Source organism: Panthera pardus, unplaced genomic scaffold (genome assembly GCF_024362965.1).
Source record: "Panthera pardus isolate Hobbes unplaced genomic scaffold, ASM2436296v1 HiC_scaffold_10, whole genome shotgun sequence".
In the NCBI taxonomy this organism is placed as follows: Eukaryota; Metazoa; Chordata; class Mammalia; order Carnivora; family Felidae; genus Panthera; species Panthera pardus.
Window position 1 is genome coordinate 69,911,015 of NW_026526655.1, and position 21,388 is coordinate 69,932,402.

A 21,388-nucleotide genomic window follows, 5' to 3' on the forward strand; every position below is an offset into this window, starting at 1 on the left:
AATAAATAAATAAAATTGGCATGTAAACCTAAATACGTAACCAAATTAAAAATGACATTTCTTAAATTGATTTTAAAGTGTCAGCCCCTTTCACACATGTAAGGATGTCATCCGATCAGAGTGATCAATCTAAGTGATACTCCCCTCAGATGTGTGAATGTAAACTTGGGATCAGTGGGCAAATAATAAAATTCATATATGTTCTCAGCCTGTCTTATTTCAAGTCTGGTCTACGTTCTCTCAAGCCCAGGGCTTGATCACATATAGATCATGTTTGATCACATATGCATGACTAACAAGAGGCCAACCCTCTCCAAATATTAGCAATTTTTACTAGGATGCAGTCTATTCACAATTATCTGGTTGTACAATTATCTGTTTGGGATTCACTGTAAGGAGACAGGGACATGAATCAGTCTCACTCCCCCAGCTTGGGGCCATATGTAGATCCTGTCTGATTAGTTCTGATTGTAGCAACCCTTCCAACCCTCCATCAGTCCTCTGTGGTCATTATGGTTGAAGCAGATCAAGGTAAGAGGCCGCCCACACCCAGCCTGGTGGGCCTCCTCACTACTTCCCAAACCCTAACAGGCCAGGGCATGCTGCCCCTTGCAGGAGAGTCGGCCAGGGCAGAATGATTGATCACTGACAGGAAAGAGAACCTCACCAGAGGCCTCTGTGGGGCCTTGCCAGGGTGAATCTACTCTTGGATAATTTAAATTTTTTTTAATGTTTATTTATTTTTGAGAGAGAGAGAGAGAAAGAGAGAGAGTGAAAGAGAGAGAGTGAAAGAGAGAAAGCACGAGCAGGGGAGGAGCAGAGAGAGAGGGAGACACAGAATCCGAAACAGGCTCCAGGCTCCAAGCTGTCAGCACAGAGCCTGACGCGGGGCTCGAACTCAAAAACCGTGAGATCATGACCTGAGCCGAAGCTGGACGCTCAACTGACTGAGACACCCAGGCGCCCCTCTTGGATAGTTTAAAATGGCTTTATCTGGGGGGATGATCCATTACTTCCCCAACTACCACCAATCTAGTTGATGGAAACTTCGACTAAGTACATCTTTCTTTCTCTTTCTTTCTTTCTTTCTTTCTTTCTTTCTTTCTTTCTTTCTTTCTTTCAACTGTCATTCTCCTTAGGAAGCAAATGGAATGATAGAAAGGGTACTGTATAAGGAGTCAAGAGGAGCATCTGTAAAATACTAACAATTTAATAGTAATAGCTAACATTTTCTCAGCACTTACCATGGAGCAGGCAGAATTCTCACGAACTTTAAGCACACTCAGCCAATTCTACAGCAAGCTCTGCATTTGGTAATACTGTTATTCCCATTTGATAAAGAACCAGGGGCACAGATATGTTAAGTAAGTAGCCTTACGTAGTAGAACTACTAGGAGGTAAAACCAGAATCTGAGCCAGAGACCCTTCCAGTTCTGTGATTTCTTTTATATCAATGTCCAGAATTCTGTGGTTTATTTACATTGATGTTCTCCATCTATAGGTTCATTCTCAGAGCCGAGTGATAATTGCTGCCATTCATTGACACCAACTGTATGCCAGCACTAATAGAGTTACTTAGTGTACATCATCTCTGATTATGATACTAAACCTGAATTTCAACCCCTGACCCTGGTCACAGTTAAAACGAGGCTTCTAATACAAACTGCCTAGAGAGAAAGATGGGCATTTATCACACTTGGCTTTCTCTCAACCACTTAAAAAGTGAAAAATTGAGTTTACTCATGCAAAATAACCAGTTCAATGCTTTCCCCCCCTCTATATCGACCAATAGCTTTGGCCTCATGTCTTAAAATGTTTCCCAAGATATAAAAGTCCAAAATGAGGAGAAAGCTCAAATATAAAATAATTCCATTAGATGAACCAACTCTCATAGATATTGTTTAAAAGTCAGCAAGTATATTTAAACTTTCTCTGAAGAGAAGGGAAAGTTCTACCTTCTTTATCTATGGAATAGATATTTCATAATAACAAAATACATCCTTGAGAAAACAGAACTTGAGAAATTATTTGACATCATACTGGTTTATGGTAGTGACTGTTGTTTTGGTTTATTTGCAGTGATTATTATTTCAGTTGGCTCACATGGGTTACTGATGAACGAATATGTTTCCAGTGGCTGAAAAGAATCCAGAATGTTTCAGTTCTGTCTATATGTGATTTCAGAGAAGGTTGGCAGACATGGGATTGTCCAAAGGTAGGTCATATTAAACCCACAGAGGTGTATTTCTGAAGATGAAAGTGTATGAGGGAGGACTTATTTATCGCTAACATTTTGTATTATAAAGCCAGAATTACTGCATTCAACTCTTGATTGCTTTGTAAAACAAAACAAAACAAAACAAAAACAACCCTTTATTCACAGTCCATTATTTTTATTAAATAAGTAATAGACTCCTTGTTTTCTTGAATGACTTTAGCATTGAAACTGAATGGAGAAAAAGACTAAATGAAACAATGTAATATTGGAAAAATAAGGTATCTGGTTCTGAGTTAGGATGAAATTCCATCCTTTTGAGAATATAAGATTGGTAGTCAACAAAACCCAAAATGATGAAGATGAGAAGATAAGATGGGTCTTTAGGGAAATAGATATATTCTACTTAAAACAAAACAGAGGGGCGCCTGGGTGGCTCAGTGGGCTTAGTGGCCAACTTCAGCTCCGGTCATGATCTCGTGGCTCGTGAGTTTGAGCCCCGTGTCGGGCTCTGTGCTGACAGCTCAGAGCCTGGAGCCTGTTTCAGATTCTGTTGTCTCTCTCTCTCACTGCCCCAACCCACTCACATTATGTCTCTGTCTCTCTCAAAAATAAATAAACATTAAAAAAAAAAGAAATAGATAAAAAAATAAAACAGAAAAATGCCAACGGTGTTATGTCTATTCAGTGTAAAAATAGAAAAATAGAAATTTTGAAGGAAATTGATGTCATCAAAAGAAAGCCAAACATTCCCATTGTAAAATTTAAAAGCAGATAATTAAGAATATGACATGAAATATCAGGTCAAACTATCCTGCTATCCTGTTATCTTGCAGTAATTCAGTGGGTTAATACAATAGAAATACTGTGCTAATTTTAGGAAGGGAAAAGTTGAAAATTAAGCACAGATTTATTGTTGAGTTTTAATTGTTTCTATTGTTCAAATCCAAACATAATCTGTTAAATTAATGCGTTAGAAAAGTACTCCACCAATCTAAAAGCTTTAAAATGAGCCTGTTCATAAGTACTCCTATTAGAGACTCAGACACACAAAATGTTTTCTTTAAATAGGAAATTTGATGGATACATTTCATAAGACTTCTAATTATGAAGACATGTTTCATTAAACCAAATATAGAATAAACCTTTTTTTATCAAGCAAGAAAAAAAGCACAGAGGAATCAAAGTAAATCACTAAATTCCTTCTTGAAATTAGGACACTATGTTTTGCAAGAAAAGAGTCATATGAATCTATTTGGAAATATATCAGGACTATTATAGTCAACATTACTTGGGCTAAAAATATTTTTTTAAATCACTACTCTGTAAGAAGCTTGACTAATTTTGATGGAATATGCTAGAAGCTTTTTTTTTTATATCTTATTTATATTTTGCTATACAAAACAGAAAGATTTTGGCTTCAATGCAGTACCATAGGGGGAAAAAGAAGAATCAACTTGATTGTGGTAGTTAATTAGAAACCATTCATCTGATAAATCAGCTTGGGATGAATATATCTTCAATGTTTTTATTGAATCTAGGTATTAGGAATTGTTGGTTTTACTTATTACTTTTAACCTGTAAGATCAGTCATTTAGACTAAGATTTTAGTTCTTAAAACTAGGCATTTAAAAACAGTAATTGCTTTGGAATCTGAAATTCTAATTTATAAAAATCAGGGTCAACTTTAATCTAAACTGACAGAATATAAAAGATGCTTATTCAAGGAGATGTGGAATTCCTTGGATATAAACTTTAACTTTACGGCCCAAAATAGTGATTAAATTTAGAATACCAGGTTTAATTAACCTTAGGATTTCAAAGCAACCTGTTTCAAAATAATTTGATAAATACATGGAACACATTTTCAGATAAGAACTGCAAAGTGTCGTGTTAGACAACAAAGCTGTGCCTTAAAATTTATTATTCCCTTGCTTTTTATGACAGTACCTTCTCTCATGATTCCCTTTCTACTTCACTGACCTTTTGTTTTCAGCTCTTCTTTTTATGATTTCTCTGTAAATCTTACTATTCTCCAAATTAATGTGTTTGTAAGGTAGGCTAACTGCTACAACACCAATAAGACCCTTCTTATTATTACAATACAATACAATACAATACAATACAATACAATACAATACAATTAATACAATAGAAATTTTGGGGGGCACCTGGGTGGCTCAGTCTGTTAAGCATCTGACTTCAACTCAGGTCATGATGTCATCATGGCTTGTGAGTTCAAGCCCCACTTCCGGCTCTGCACTGACAGCTCAAAGCCTGGGGCCTGCTTCAGATTCTGTGTCTCCCTCTCTCTCTCTCTGCCCCTCCCCCACTTGTGTTTTTTTTCTCTCTCTCTCTCTCTTTCAAAAATAAATAAATAAATTTTTTAAAAAAGAAGAAAGAAAATTTTTACACATTGAGGTAACCACCTAATACTGAGTCCAGGTTTGTGGGGAATTTTAATTGTTGGGATGCTCTGCTCTGCACAGTCACTCTAGGATCCAGGTTGATGGCGTTTGTGCTGTCTTCATCTAGTGACTTCCAAAGCTAGTCCACGGTTTTCAAACCTGATCACCAACATCCCACTGGGGGATGGAAAAGAGAATGGAAGATCACATATAATAGGTTTATATAGGTCAGGCCTAGACGTAGAATGAGTCACTTCTGCTCACACACCATTGGTTAGAATTTATCACATGACCACATCTTACTGGAAGCAGGCCTGGGAAAAGTAGCCTAGCAATAGTCTTAGCAAACAGAGAAAATGATTGCTAATAATCTTCTAGTCTCTACCATAACTCTCAACTTACTCTTTAGGCAATTTTTATCTGTACCAAAGGTTTTGGTTACCATTTGCCCTCAAATTTATTCTGAGGATTTGAACTTTTAAATGTCTCTGGCTACATCTTCTCTGATCCATATTTGCTATCCATACCTAGATTAAGGCCTTTATCATCCTTTTTCCCAAACATTCCAGTAGGCTTCCAATTGATCTCTCTGCCTCTTTCTATCTTGCTGACTTGTAATCCATTCTCTGTATCATGTTCACAATTATATTTTCCAAATTGTGACTTTGAACTCCTTCAAAGGGCTCGTCTAGAAGGGGAATCTAAACTTCTTAGTGTGGCGTAAAAGTTTCTCCAAGATCATTCTGATACCCAAACATCTTCCTTCCTCTTGAACTCTTTTCCATAGTCACCTTCCACTCAGCCATATGGAACCACCCCTGTGGTCTACTAAGCTGGCCTGGTCTTTGTGCTGTTCATTTCACCTAGAATGATCTTTCTCTAATTATTTGTCTAGGAAAGCCTATTCATCCTTTTATGCCCACTAAATTTTGATCAACAAATGATTATACTATCCTAAAATGTACACCAAAATAAGATTCTGTGCACATTTTAAGATTCCTACCTACTTAATAAGATTAAGAAAAGAAAAAAAATTAACCTAAACTCCACTGTGAAATGCTTTTTTAAAAAAATGTTTATTTGTTTATTTTTGGAATAGGATAGAGTGAGAGTGGGCATGCGAGTGGAGGGAGGGGCAGAGAGAACGGGAGAGAGAGAAATCCCAAGCCAGGTTCTGTGTTGTCAGCAGACCTGGGGGGCTCGAACCCACAAACCATGGGATCACAACCTGAACTGAAACCAAGAGTCAGACACTTAACTGACTGAGCCACCCAGACACCACTGAAATGTCTTTTTAAACTATATGACACCAAGTGCTTGGGTTGTGCTCAGCTTCTATAAATGAAATAATTCCAGGCACTGCCTCATGGAAAATTAAACCAGAATTATTAAAGGTTTTCAGTAAGATCCATCCCTTAGATTGCTCATGTATATGCAATAGTGTTGATGTATAAGATGTTGAATACGGTCATCTTAAATTCAAGTGTGAAGTTAGGCTATTAGCAATGGTACACTCTGAGTGGGCAGCTTAACAGGTTCAAATGCCCAGATCATGTTTAGGAAAAACCGTTCTCCTAATAGCGTGCTTGACGTGATCTTTCTTTCTTTTAGACCCAGGAGCATATAGAAGAAAGCAGAACTGGATGGGCTGGTGGAGTATGATTTTGCTATCTTTTCCTTATATTTTAATGACACTTCACAGATTCTCAGCCATCAAAGGACTTTTTTAAATGTATCCAAACTGACACTACTTGTCTCATAGAAAAAACACCAAGGTAAAAAAAACCACAGAGGTAGGGATCCTTTCAGCAGTTTTGTGCCAGACAATTAATGTCTATATATTTAAAATTCTATTGAGAACAAATCATAGTCCTCATGTCACAACCTTAACTTTTTCAACTGACTCTCTGATATTCATAATTAATATTCTTATTAAACAAAATAAAGGCTGTTTTTCAAAAGCAATTACAATTCCTGATCGACTTAAAATAATACTTACTAGCCAGTTGAATCCAGAAAAACCAAATACATTGGGTATTCATAGTAATTTAAACACAATCTGCCTCTTATTCAATTTCATATAAACTGAAATGAATAAATGAATTATGTATTCGTTTCCAGTTTTTAAGTGGTATCAAATAGGAAATCGTATATTTTGTTATGGTTTGTGATCACTAGATTTTTTGGATAGGCTTATTCAGTGATTTGTAAGAATTTTTAGTGTAAAAAAAATCATGATTTACAAAGTTATCAATTGTGTACAATATTCTATTTGAAGAATATAAAATAGGACAGAGACCAAGTGAATGTTGCATGGATGCTGCCATTTATTACAAACACGTGATTGAATTCAACTAGCATTTGGATTTAAAAAAACAAAACAAAACACAGTTTCTCTGAGTAGCACAAGCAAAGAAAAAGAAGACCCTTAGGACCTGGCTTAACACATTAACCCATGATACAAGGACAATAAAGACTTCAGAGTTAATTGTAAGATGATAACTCATTAAAATTCAAAGTTAAGATGGGTAGAAAGAAGGTAAATTGCAAAGTAAAAATCTTGAGATGTCAAAAACTCCTTGTACATTTTTCTGGAGTTAGCAATTTTAGCTTACATATATTTACTCTGTCTTTAGTTAAAGATATCTCAGTTCTAAATAACATAAGAACTCTTTGCCACTGTACTAAATAACATAAGAAAAATCAGCAGTATTCAGTGGAAGGACAGAATTTTCTAAATTTTTGGAATCTTGGTCAATCCATAGCTCATCTTCCAAAAAGACAATGCCTAGATCATTGTTTGAAAACTTGAGGAAAAGGGAAGTTAATCTATGAGTTCACTCTCATTATAAAATTTCCAGTAAAGATTGGAGGCAAAGAATACTTTAAGACTTCCTTTGCTTGTATTCTCCGTGATGATAACATAGCTAGAGTTACTGCAGAATATTATGAGTGACATGATTTTACAAATAGATAAACAAGGATACCAACAATCTTCTCAAAGACGTGATCTTTGGAATCCATGCACATTTATTCTGAAAATGCTGCATGCGTTCAAAACACTCTGAAATATTTTAGATTGCATCTTTTGAAATCTCTTATTTATAAGCAACTTGGAGTCAACATTTGTATCTTATCAATTTTTATAATGTGTATAGCACCAACCTTGTAATCTCAGCAAACATGAGCAGAGTGGATTAATTAATTAATTGATTATTTGCCTTCTAAAGCTGTAGAGCCTTGCTTTAAATACCCTCAGTGGAGGCACATACACATCCTTTGAGGGAAGATGAGATCCCTACATTAAATAAAAAATGATGCCAAAGTAAATCTAGTGAATAATGTATTATGTATCTGCAACATATGATTTTGTGCTAGATCATTTTAACATCTGTAGCTTTGGAATTCTATTGGAAAAAAATCATCTTTTAATGTATTCATCTCAATCTTTTAAAATTTAAAATAGTCAGTAAACTTTCTAAATACCCAAAGAGGTATTGTCAAAAATTCTTTGTAGTGATAGCTTTCAGGAGTAAGTTCACACTCTCCCAAGGCAGCTGCTTTGAAGAAGTCATTAGATTTTACAAGCTTTGACATGTCTTCTGAAAGTCAGGCCATAGCTTCATATGCTTATAAGTCATATGTCATAATGTGCTGGATAGCTTCCTTTGACCTATAATCAAATCAGTGACTTAATAAAATTACCCAGAAAAAACCTAGGAGTATGAAATAACCTTTCAGACATTTGTTCAAGTAATATCTATGAACTTTTTAGAGAAAGTGTACAGGCTAGTCGTATCAGTATAAAATTAAAGAGTGATGTTGGAGAAGTTGTTCCTTTAGATTTTATTAAGGAGATTTCAACTGAAAAACACCTTTGGAAATCACCTGTGAATCAGAAAAGATTGAATGACTTCCTAAAAGCAATGGACCTGTTACGGTGCGGGGCACGGAACTAGCAAATAGAACTTTACCTATCACTCTCTCTCCTCCAGCATGAGCTAGTCAAGTGTCTTAATTTGGGGGACGTAGCCTCATATCTCCTTTGGTATTTGATCAGAAAAATAACAAACCATGAGTTCACTTTAAACAAATTTCTTTTTGCCCTGTAGGCAACCGACAAAAAGAACTATTTAATCAAAGAATGTAGTATTGAATCAGTAAAATTTGGAGAACAAACACTAAAAGCATAGACTACAATGCTGCATTTAAATTATTTTAAAATAATTAAGCAATACGGCCCCTCCCTTTGCTGTCAGTAAAACCCCTTTGTTCAGAAAAATGAGCTTGTGGGTTTTTTTTTTACTTTTAAGTAAGCCTTCATTTCCTTATTTCACAAATAAAGTTGGCTGAATTGGTTGCCAGAAAAACGAGTTTTCTGCTTGATGCTTGGAAGTCTGTGCTTTTCATCAAATGTGGACTCAGCTTAGGCATCAGCCTCTGATATCTAGGACCTTGGGTTGTTTACCAACCATGGCAAGAAATTATCAGGTGGTAAATAATCTCACCTTCCAAGTAAAACAGTTTAAATGGCTTTGCAGATAGAGGTGAGTAATTTATCAGAAAATCTAAGCTGATAAAGAGACTGTGAAGAGGCCTTGTTAAAACTGAGGACCACCTAGTTACCTGTGCTTTCTAGGGTCCAGGTGTAACTTGATGCAAGACGCATTTAACTCAGGATGCATTATGGAGCTAGCTCTGGGAAAGTGAATGCGGAAATATTTCACACTCTCTTTAGCTCACCCAAGTTACCTGTTCATCTAAAGCAGCTGTCCTCAGTGTGCGCAATAAAAGGGGAGAAGATAACATTCTTTGCTTAGCGGAGATAGTCTTCCTGTTTGCCTGATTCTAAGATCTTCAAACACTCTGCCCTATTTTTTTTTTCAATGAAAATGAAAGTTTTAAGTTTTAATCCAGAACAAAACCTTTTTTAAAGTTCCTTACTAACCAGAGGTGTGAGGAGACTATGTTTTTACTCCGGCATCTTAAAATATTTTGTGACCCTGGTTCCATTTTAGTGGTAAAAACAATGCACAGCCAGTTTTTTGTCTTTCACCCTAAGGAGTGAGAGGGAGGCATTGGAAAGTGGTTACTAGTAAGTAAGTATATCATCATTTGTCTGAGAAGGCAAAGCTTCATTCTCAAATGAAACAATGGCTTGTCAGACCTATACTAACAAAATTCCATCCACAAAATTGCAAACCAGAATTTCTTTTCCCTGGGCCTCTTTTTCACTCAATTCACTCTTAATTTTATTTAGAGGCACAAGTCTCAATACACAGAATCCCACCAAGGCTGGTCTTATTATTAATGAAACTCATAAAGGAACCATGGAAGGAGACAGCAGTTTCTCCTTATCCCATTTTTTCATTTTGTGAAAGACATCCATTCTATGCCAAAGTGATAAGACTTAGGACAGGGTATTAGTTTCCTGGGATCAATGTGACAAATCACCACAAACTTAGTGGCTTAAAACAATAGAAATCCATTGTGTCACCATCCTGGAGGCTGTAAGCCCAAAGTCAAGGTGTCAGCATGGTCCTGCTCCCTCTGAAGCCTCCAAGGAAGAATACTTCCTCTCCTCTTCCACCTCCTGGTGGCTCTTGGCAGGACTCCATTGGCTTGTAGCCATCTCCCCCAATCTCTGCTCCCATCCATGAAGCCTTCTTCCCTGTGTCCCTCTGTGTTTCTTTGTACCCCCTCTTTTTATGAGGACACCATTCATTGGATTTGGGGCCCACTCAAATCCAATATGGTCACATCTCAATTCTTACTTTGATTATATCTGCAAATAAGGTCATTATCTTCCTTCATTTGAGCTGTTATGACAAAGTGCCATAGACTGAGTGGCTTAAAAACAACAGAAATTGATTTCTCACACTTCTGGAGGCTGAAGGTCTTAGACCAGGGTGCCAGCATGGTTGGGTTCTCGTGAGAGCTCTGTTCTGGGTTGGAGACCACCATCTTCTTGTATCCTCAAGTGATGGAGAGCAGAGCAAGGGAAGCAAGCTCTCTGGTGATTCATAGAGGGCACAAATCCCATAAGGCTCTACCCTTACGACCTCATCTAATCCTAATTACCTGCCCAATGTCCCACTTCCTAATACTAACCCTAATTCATATTAGGGTTTCAAAATATGAGTTTTAAGGAGACACAAACAGTCCATAATAGTCACATTCTGAGGTTCTGGGTTCACGTAAATTTTGGAGAAGCCTACCCAGATCACTACAGACACCACATCAAATAAGTTACATTTTAATAGCATGCAATCATAATCATCAATTTGGTCAAAAACCATCACTCAAAAGGCCTACAGCAACTAAAAGATACTGATAGTTTGGTTGTTGTTGCTTGGTCAATTCTGAAGGAGTTAAACATCTTGATTCCTTGTTGTGTGGAAACACTTCCAGCTAGAGAGAGCTGGCTTGGGATTATTTGTGGGAGTATCTACTGGCCGTGATGTAGAGTAGCTCTATCCTCACATAGCTATTTTACCATTTTACCTTCCTTTTATAACCCAACGGCCAGGAAAAAAGAAGCTGACAAATGTAAGATAAGGATATATATTTTTAATTTTTTATGTTTATTTGTTGTTGACACACACACACATACATACACACACACACACACACACACACACACACACACACACACAAAACACAAGCAGGGGAGGGGCACAGAGAGAGAGACACACACACAGGACCCGAGGTGGGCTCCACATTGACAGCAGGAAGCCGGACATGGGGCTCGAACTCATGAAAGAACTTGAGATCATGACCTGAGCCACCCAGGCTCCCCAAGGCTATTTTTTTTATGGGAGAAATTACTAACTAAAATTTGGTCTGAGGACTTTTGCAGGATTTTAGTTATCTATACCATGAAGGATATGAAAGTATGGTTTGCTGAGTGTCAGGGCCTCCTTAGATCATTCACCAGTTCCCAGTAAATGACCAGTAGGGACCCTGGGAAGAGGTCAGAGATGGGTAATGAGGTCTGCTTTGCTCCCTGAGCTCAAGGAGCAAACCTCCTACTTACTTGTCCTGGGTCTAGAAGTTTCTTTCCATCATGAAAAACTGTAACTAGCAGGGCATGATATTTTCATCTTTAAAATGTCTTCATTGAATCATTGGCATTAGGTGCTTGGCATCCGACAAATCAAAACTCAAAAAAACTATCAGCCTTCATGAGTCACGCTTTGGTCAAATACCACATTTTGAAGTTAGACTTGGCTACATGGCAACACTCATTTATGATTCTCTTAACTCTGTTCCAAACCACAGTGTCTCCAAGCATAGACATTCAATCAAATTAAACATTATAAACAGAGGGGCATGTAGTAGCAATTAAGCAGCAGTTGGAATGTGCAAATGCCTGTTAGAATTACTAGAAAAGCTGTCTAACTGAAAGAATGGCATTTCAGATGTGGTTGATGGACACTAGGGGAGGCAGGACATTCTGGTTCCGATAATCATGAACTATCCACTGCTTATAAAAAATTCTATAGTTTTAGTTTGGTTTGTCTTTTGAACATAACCTCTGTTCATTTCTTTCAGTTCTTTGTTTCAACACCAGTTTTCAGCTATGATGCCATTTCATACTACAAAATATTTAGCGACAAGGATGGCTACAAACATATTCACTATATCAAAGACACTGTGGTATGTTCCTTCCAAGATTTATCTCCTCAAAGATCATTCAGTTGAGGTTGCTCAAATAACGCTCAGCTTCACACAACATAATGTTTGTCTTTTTATAGGAAAATGCTATTCAAATTACAAGTGGCAAGTGGGAGGCCATAAATATATTCAGAGTAACACAGGATTCACTGTAAGTATTGCATGAAGCATGATGCACCATTCAGGTTTTAATTGGCACTGATGGACCCACAAATGATACTGTACCACCTCTTAGTTAAAAGCATTTTTTGTTACTTACTCTGTAGTGTAGTTCAGACAGCTGTGGTTTCATTAAAATTGTGTATTCTTTAATAGTTAACACGATTTCTTTTAGGAAAGAATATTTAGTCAGCAGTCACTTCTCTTCTGATACTTGGTAGATAATTACATTAAAAGTATAAAATTTTAGAAATAATAACGACTTTTAAACACAAATTTTACTCTTTAGCACTTGAAGAAATGAGCAAGCTTCAAAAGTCCATGAAGGGCAGCCCACAGATACAGAAAGTTTTTTGTAGTGATTCACTGTTATATAAGTTTAAGATTATTATCTACAACAGCTATCTTTAAAAAAAAGTTTATTTACTTATTTTGAGAGAGAGAGAGAGAGAGAAAGAGAGAGAGGGAGAGAGAGCGCCAGGGGGGAGAGACAGAGAGAGAGGGAGAATCCCAAGCCGGATCTGTGCTCTCAACACAGAGTCCAACGTGGGGCTTGAACTCATGAACCATGAGATCCTGACCTGAGCCAAAGTCAGGAGTCAGACGCTTAATCAACTGAGCCACCCAGGCTCCCCAGCTATCGTTTTTTGAGCAATTACTTCATACCATATACTGTAAAGTAGAAACAATTACCCTGGTTATACAGATGAGAAAACTGATCCTTGCAAATTAACATGGCCAAGACTGCATATTTAATTAGTAGCAGAACTAGGATTCAAACCTAACACATATTAAATCTAAGGTTCTTATTGTGATCTCAACATGGGACTTCTTCCTTCCAGTTCTTTCCTCAGTCCATCCTGTGTGCTATTTAAATAAATCATCTTAAAATAATCATTTATGATCAAACTTCTCTAGTCAAGAATGTACAGTTTCTTTCCCTTGCTTCTAATAAAGCCCAAATCCAGGGTACTTTCTTATAACCTGCCTGTCATTATCTGTAATTCTATGAGCAAAGAAGGGGAATCATTAGTCCAGGCTCGCTGGATAAAAACATGTCAGAAACCAATTGTCGATTTATGGCACTCTTGGAACATTTGACAAAGGAGTTTGAACATTATATGGAGCAGTCATTACAATCACCAGTGTAAGAAGAGTGACAAGATAAACGTGGATGGCAAATTTCAGACATAACAAGGTTAGGACTTCAGGGGAAACCAAAGGCAGGGAGACCCAGCTATGGTCATAATCCAGGCCTGCAATGATAGAGACCTAAACTAGAATAGTGGCAATAAAATATGGACTCTTTGAGGAAAAAGCTACGCCTCCTTTCTTTGTGTGTCCTTAGCACTTGACATAGTGCCTGACACATAGCTGGAATTCTGTAAATATTAGTTAAGTGAGTGAGAGGAAGGGTAGATAGACCATAAAGACAGATGGAGGTTGAACAAGACTGGTGACTTCGTGGCAGTGAAGGAAAAGGGAAAGGCAAGGCAAACTGGACTCTGATGCAAGTGTCAGATGAAGGTAATCAATCGTGAAGCCTTTGACAGAACAAGAAAGCTGTGGGAGGGTGGGGGGAGGGTGGTGCTGTTTGGAAAAGATACTGAGTATTTTATTCACTAGTAGTTTGAGATGATGTGGGGGAAGGCAAGTGCAAGTGACCATCAGTCTATCAGAGTCCGTTGAAATCAGTAAAGTCATGTAGAAAAATGCTGGGTCAGAAGATACATTTAATCCTAGGAGTGATTGGCATTCTGTTACCTTTTCTTTTTACTCGCGGGTAACAAGGTTTTTATGACAGTGAACACATAGTAGTACCTGAGCCACTGAACAACCTCAAGAATTAAAAAATTGGTAACTAAACCTAACTTTCTACAGTCTATTATGCTCTTCTTGAAGGAAAAAAAAAAGGCGGTTTCTTCGTGATATTCAGATGAACTCACAGAGGAGTGAAAATCATGCCACTAAATTGGATTTCCCACTTCATGGCTATATTAAGACAGGTTAGAACTGGGACCCAGATACTTAAGTAACAAGTATGTTCTCTTGTGACTTCTTTCGCATCTGGGTAAATCAACATGCCCCTTTGTGTTGTGTCGTAGTGTGGATACGTTTCTGGATTTATAACAAACTTCTCTGTCAGGGCTTCTATAAAACAAATCCAAAATATCTTCAGAATCACAAACAGAATTAAATAATATAACATAGAGAAACCAGTAAACTTTATCATGGTAAGGAAGGGGGTGATATTAATCAATATCCTAGCTTATTTTGTATAACTCATAAATAATGAATCAGAATATAATATACCTATAATAAAAAAAGAATATTTGGCACACTTTAATCCTCCTATGATTTGAAAGTCAGAGTAAGTATATAAAATTCAGTGTTATAAACAGCAATGACTGGGGCACCTGGGTGGCTCAGTCACTTAAGCATCCAACTTTGGCTCAGGTCATGATCTCATCGTTCGTGAGTTCGAGCCCCACCTCAGGCTCTCTGCTGTCAGCACAAAGCCCACTTCAGATCCTCTATGCCCCCTCTGTCTGCCCCTCCCTCACTCATTCTCTCTCTCTCTCTCTCTCTCTCTCTGTCTCTGTCTCAAAAATAAATAGACATTTAAAAATAAGTTAATAACCAGCAATGATTTATCTACATAAGTGCCAATTAATATAGTTTCATTAGATGAACATTGGACTACATTGTTTACTCTATTAGTACTAAAAATTCTATCACCATTTAGTTATAAATATTTATTTAATAGCTTCTGAATGTATTTCAGGTTTTATTCTAGCAATGAATTTGAAGGCTACCCTGGAAGAAGAAATATCTATAGGTAATTTATGTCAATTCATTCTAGTATTTGTATACATTAATTTGAATGAAAATATGTCAGAGTCCTTTGGATACATAGAATATCTTTAAAGCATGAATGTAATAAAAATAATACATGAATTAAGGTAAAACATTTGGAGCATACTGTACCCCACATCAGTATAAAATATACACCCCCAAAATATTAGCTAACTCAAAATGTCTTCAGAAAGAAAAGCCAAGGAATTCTAATGCTGATAAAAACATGATACTAAATACTTCAACTAAATTTAGAGGTAATTGACGATGTTCATTCACTTAGCAGACACTAATTAAGTCCCTATTGTGTACCAGGTATGGCGTTGACTCCCATATTGTGTGATTTCTTTTAACATGGTTCACCTTGGCATAAGCCTATTAGGATTGGAGAAAATTCCTCTCTCTTCCCAAATTAGTGTTTAAGTTGGCCCAATTGTCCCCTTGGCAAATGGAATGGTGGCCTCACCCCACTAAACATTTTTAAAAAGGGAGAAAAAATGAATGGTGCCCTCAACAGCCCTTTCTGATGTAGAAGTAAAAGGCATAGCTACCATGGGCTGATAGTCTGCTATATGCCAGGCACGTTTTTATCTGCTTTACATATGTAATTTTGTTGAATCCCTACAACTTCAGGAGGCAGGCAATACTGTTATAGCCAGAATTTGTACCTGGGCATGCTGACCTAATCCCCTTACTGTTAACTGCCTACTTAATATTTCCAAGATTACACCAAAATGTGAACATGAATGCAGACTGTAACCAAGGAAATAAGAAATTTTCCCTCTGCTGCATTCCTCTGCTCCTTCCTGTATCATGACTTCTTATCTGTTGGGGAGAATCCCTCTATGGCGCCAGCAATGTCCCTGGCTCCCCTCTACCATGTCCAAGGCAAGATCAAGGGCAGCAGCAGAAAGAACACTGCAGCAGCCACAGATTATCCTACCAGTCACAACAGATTCTGACCCTGATCTATGTTGGCATCATACCATCTAGTCTGCCCCAAATGAGATTCTGATTCTGAATGTTTGGGGTAAGGTCTTGGAGTCTATATATTAAAACCAACCACCTCCTTCAGGAGCCACGCAGAAGGTTCTACTGGGGAGAGGGTGTAGGTCCATGTTGGCTTATGTAAGAATGCCGGTAGGGAAGCATTCCCAGGAAGAGCTTCTCTGAACCAAAACTTCCTTCTGAAAAGAATGAAAGGCACAGGAGGCACTTAAAAACTGTGTTTTTTTTTTTAATTTCCAATTTGCTTATTACTAATTTCCCCTTCCAGATATATGATAAGAACAGCGACCCTTTTCTTGGTGAGACTGCCAGATTTCCTTGCATGTTTTACATGGGAGTACAAAAAGAGAGATGGAAAGATGAAGAACTATGCATTGCCAACCACTTTGTAAGATGTGAGAGATGAATGGCTATGGGAAGTGGTTACCTCACTTCCATTCAAGGTGTTAGGTATTTCTCCCACCCCAGAGAAACTGGGGGGGCTTCTCCCTCAAGTCTGGTGCCTCTTCAAGCAAAGATGATTGAAAATCAGGCTACATCAAAATACTGTAATTCCCCTTCACTTTAAATGATATTGGCAAGAGAAAAATAGAGTGGGTTTGATGTCAATATGTAAATTAGTCATTTTACATGGAGTAGTACATTTTGATAAATACAATCTCAAAATTTCAGCTTAGTTTTATTTTCATTTTCCTCTAGAATTAGCATTGGAAGCTATCCTCCAAGCAAAAAGTGCATTACTTGCCATCTAAGGAAAGAAAGGTGCCAATATTACACAGCAAGTTTCAGTGACTACGCCAAGTACTATGCACTTGTCTGCTATGGTAGGTAATGGACCCAACACGAACTCTACCACAACACTGCCAGTGTGGTCGCCTTCATCACCACTATCCTCTAGCCGATCTTAACTACGGGTTATCAAGTACCTTTATGGGAGGGGATCTTACCTATGTTATCTGACCTGATGCTTATGGGGGAAAAGAATGAAAAGAAGATAGGAGAGCATTATCATCTCTTTTTTTTTTTTTTTTCGCAGTTGAGGAAATAGAATAGCTTGCAAAAGGTCTGCACTGCTGGCAAGCATCAGAGTTAGGATGGGACCAAGGATCTATTGACTGTAAATCCCAAGCTCTTACCCGCCACCTGCCACAGCACCATCTAGTTATATGCAAACACCATCTAGCAGCTATTGCAGCAAGACTCGAGCAATAGTATTAAAAGAAGCATTCTGTGTTAAAAATGGTTGCCGGACTTCGGCCCCATTTGCCTGGAAAATGTCAAACTCTTATAGCCAGGAGGAAGAATAAGTCCTAGAAACCTGAGCTCCTTCCCTTGGAGGCCAATAATTCTTTGAAGTACAGTTTCAGCGAGGATGGAAAATAAAGTTTGTCACCCAGAATGTCCTTTCTAAATTTGGGAAACATAAGAATTCATTCAAATATTAAAAAGTCATGGGTAATTAAATACACTAAATACTTTGTGGTTTTTTAGGTCATGTGTACATTTAGCTAATAATTTCTATCCAAAATATTTTATTTTATGCATAACATCTTAGCTATATCTTGAACATATGAAAAGCAATGAAACAGGTCAGGTTGGGCATCAGTAGATCAATGAAATATGTTGGGGTCATGGAGATTTGGAAAATGGACTTGAGAAATACCTACTTTTCCATTCTCTGTCCCATCCCCATAATTAAATCCCTGAGTTTCTCTGGTGGGGAACAGCAAACAGAAGATGTTATTACAAAATGCACACCACTCAACTCTTTCTGGTATCAACTCCCAGTGGAAGGCAGCTCAGAGAACAAAAGGAATCTTTGCCTGATGGAGATCCCTGAGCAGTTGCAGAAGACCCCAGGTTCTTTACTTCCCAGAAGGAAGGCTTCCCTGACATGCCATTCTCCTCACTCCAGTCATCTGGCCCCTGAACCAGAGCCCCAACTCACTTGACTGCAGAAATGAATAAGCATTTTACCCCAAATGCTCCCTGTAAGATGGCACAAGATGTCGGTTTGTTACAACTATTTTCACAAAATGTTGGGTCAATGACATCTTTGAAAAGCCAAGAGATTGTTGTTCATAATCATATGTGCTGAATGTGGTTATGGTACTTAAAGGTATATATTAAATGTCCTTGTCAAATTATATGCAACATTTTTCAACCCAAGCTATGTATTCACGCAAAACATATTGAAAGCTTACATGCCAGGCATGTAGTATCATTGAATTGACTCTACTGAGTAATCTGTTTGTCTTTCTCTCCTGAAGGCAGAGGATGCTTTCCTTTAATCTTCACATTCATAAGGCCAAGAAAAATGGCTAATGCATAATAATTATGTATAATGTATAATGCATAATTGTTGAATGAACATAGGTACGAAAGAAGATCCAAGCATTACTGCCTTTTGTGAAGTCTAACAAAAAAACTTTTTCTTATGCCGATATATTTACTGATAAAGACATCAGTGACCCTACATTTGCATACACTCATTTGTATTTATGTGCATCCTGCATTTGCATAATGCTTCAACCCTTTTTGAAAGCACTATGCCACTTTTTATAGCGGTTTGTCTTCCTAATGTTTGCTCGAGTCTGAGTGCCCACTGAAAAGATAAGGAAGCAAAGACTAAGCTCTCCTCAAAAGTTGGTGGAAGAGTCCTTTCTAGAACTTGAATCGCCTGACTTTTCCACACTCACTCTTGCTCGGCAGTATGGTAATTTCCCATTTAGCAAAAAATATACTGTGTGGGAAGCATCACATCGTCTGGTGTTTTTGAAGCTCCAGTAAAATGAGTCACTGAGCCATCATAAGAAAAACCTTGAAATCTTTCCCTTTAGGACTAAGAGTAAAGCCTCATTATGTAACTTCAAACTCTCCAAGAGAGATGGTGAGTAAATCCCAGAGAATAGGATTAAATAGGTGAAAACCCTCTTCGTGATGCCGATGGAACAAAAGTAATGCAAAGGGGGGATTCCAGACAATTGATGCTTTTATGTCATTTGTGCTCAGGTCTTTTGTATCTAGGGCAGTCAGTTATTATTTAGTGTCATAATTTGGCCAGAAAAGATATGCTAGTTGTCACTACTGGAACTGCATACCCGTGAAAATTCCATAGGATGGATGCCGGTTGACTAAAGTCAACAAATTCTGATTCATGTTTCATTTCCTTACATTCTGACCACAAATATAATATGCGTTTGTCCCTTCTAATACCTTTGAAGAAAAGCTGGCCAAAATGACAATCTCTGAAATTAAGTTCTATACAATTTTGGCACTCCACACAATAACGAATTGTTGTTTTTTTGAGGAAGTCTCATAAATAGTATCCCTTCTCCTCACTCTCAAGTTAGACTGAAGGGTCAAGAAGGAAATTAAACTATTTAGCTTTATTACTCGTAAATGTTAATTGGAAAATGTGGTTAAATGTGTACAGCTTCCTAATATTGTACCTCAGAATTACAATTACACAAATATGGGTATGACTGGACAGCCACTGGCTGCCCCCACGGAGCCCGGCACTATCCTATTTGGAACACTGAGGACCCGACAAAAGCAGGGAGAACGATGCCAGGAACAAGGCAGAAGAAGGCGTTACTTAAATCTAGGTCTTCTCAGAATTCATCAAAAGGTCACCCCCTCCTCTGCTTGCCTGGGATCCAGGGTGCTACCCGAATGATGTTCCAAAAAGAAGGCAGAAGCATCAGAAGTGCAACGAAGCTCTACCCCTTACCTCCATGTTGTTTCTTTTAACGCATTGACTGCCTGAGCAAATTTATCCTGTAAGAGGATATTATTTTATCTCTCAAGTGAGAGAAAATTAGTGCTCAATTATTTGTAGGTCTTGTTAAAATGGCCGGTTAAAATGGCCCTGAGTTCCATGCTGGAATGTGTAGTGGACACTGGCGTGCCACCCAGAGCCTCCCACCTCAGGACTGAACCCCTCATTCTGCCAGCTGCTGAGAGTGCCAGCGGCTGACAGCTCACAGCTGAGCTCCCACCCTGGGACGTGCCTTGCCACAGCCAATGGCCACTCCATTCTGTGTAAAAGCCAGCCCGGCTGGTACATGAAGGCAACTTTGCAGGCCATCCAGCTCCGGAGCTCCCTGTGGGGGTCGGCTGAGTTTTGTGTTTTGACTGCACTGAAGCCCACCTTCCCTCACTGCCTCATCCCTCCTAATACTACCCCGGAAAAACTGCTCGCCCACAAAACTCCTGCTGGGTCTGTTTCCCAGGGAATGTGACCTGCCACAACACATTTGAACAGGCAACAGATTCTAGATAAATTTATTTCTTCATTTATTAATTACATAGAAAAAAGATGTTGAGTTCTACTGACCATTGAACCAAGGAGCCAGACTGAAAGTATTATCTGGGTACTGGTGAAGGCTATTGGATAATAGAGACATAGCTAATGTAGCTCATACAGCATGGTGTCTTCTCAGAAGGCCATTTGCCACAGGAGTTTCTGGGGTCCATTTCTATAACTAGATCCTGAACTATTCAGGATCCCTCCTGGTGAAGCGCACCCGTGACTCTTCTCTCACATCTCATCTTTGGGCTCTGATCTCTTGTGTAGGTTAAACTTAACTTACAAGGTGATGTTTTCTTCTCTCTGGGGAAAAAAAATAGCTGTAGAATTAAAAGATGAAGTTGAGCCTGACATTAACCACAAAGATGACCAGCAGTTCTTATTGGAAACCCAGGGTTTATTTAAAAGCTAAAGCATGTGTTTGTTTTTATCCTGTGCACAGGCCCAGGCCTCCCCATTTCCACCCTTCATGACGGTCGCACTGATCAAGGTACGCTCTCTTGCATGCTGCTGTCTAAAGAAACCCTGAACTGTCGGTGACATCACACTAGAGGAAGCAAGACAGTTTCCTCACACCAACACGGGGACTGTGATGGAGTCTTGTTATCATAAAGCCTATTGTTACGTAGATTTGGGTATTCTTTGAGTCAAACTGGACCCTATGAAATTTAACAATTATTTGCAGTAAGAACCTGGCATAACACGGATGGGTTGTTATCACAGGGATTCATACTGTCTTCCCCAATCAGCCCC

The 21,388-nt window shown here is 38.2% G+C and overlaps 1 protein-coding gene across 2 annotated transcripts in view; it reads left to right on the forward strand.

Annotated features, from left to right (window-relative positions):
• The window catches only part of FAP (fibroblast activation protein alpha), a 74,498-nt gene that overhangs the window by 29,624 nt on the left and 23,486 nt on the right, over positions 1–21,388 (forward strand). For both annotated transcript variants that reach the window (XM_019457750.2, XM_019457758.1), the window contains 7 exons: positions 2,080–2,215; positions 6,235–6,279; positions 12,178–12,282; positions 12,381–12,451; positions 15,245–15,298; positions 17,023–17,147; positions 21,078–21,125. In XM_019457750.2, the coding sequence (XP_019313295.1) occupies positions 2,080–2,215; positions 6,235–6,279; positions 12,178–12,282; positions 12,381–12,451; positions 15,245–15,298; positions 17,023–17,147; positions 21,078–21,125 (584 nt within the window). The remainder of the gene's footprint in view (positions 1–2,079; positions 2,216–6,234; positions 6,280–12,177; positions 12,283–12,380; positions 12,452–15,244; positions 15,299–17,022; positions 17,148–21,077; positions 21,126–21,388) is intronic.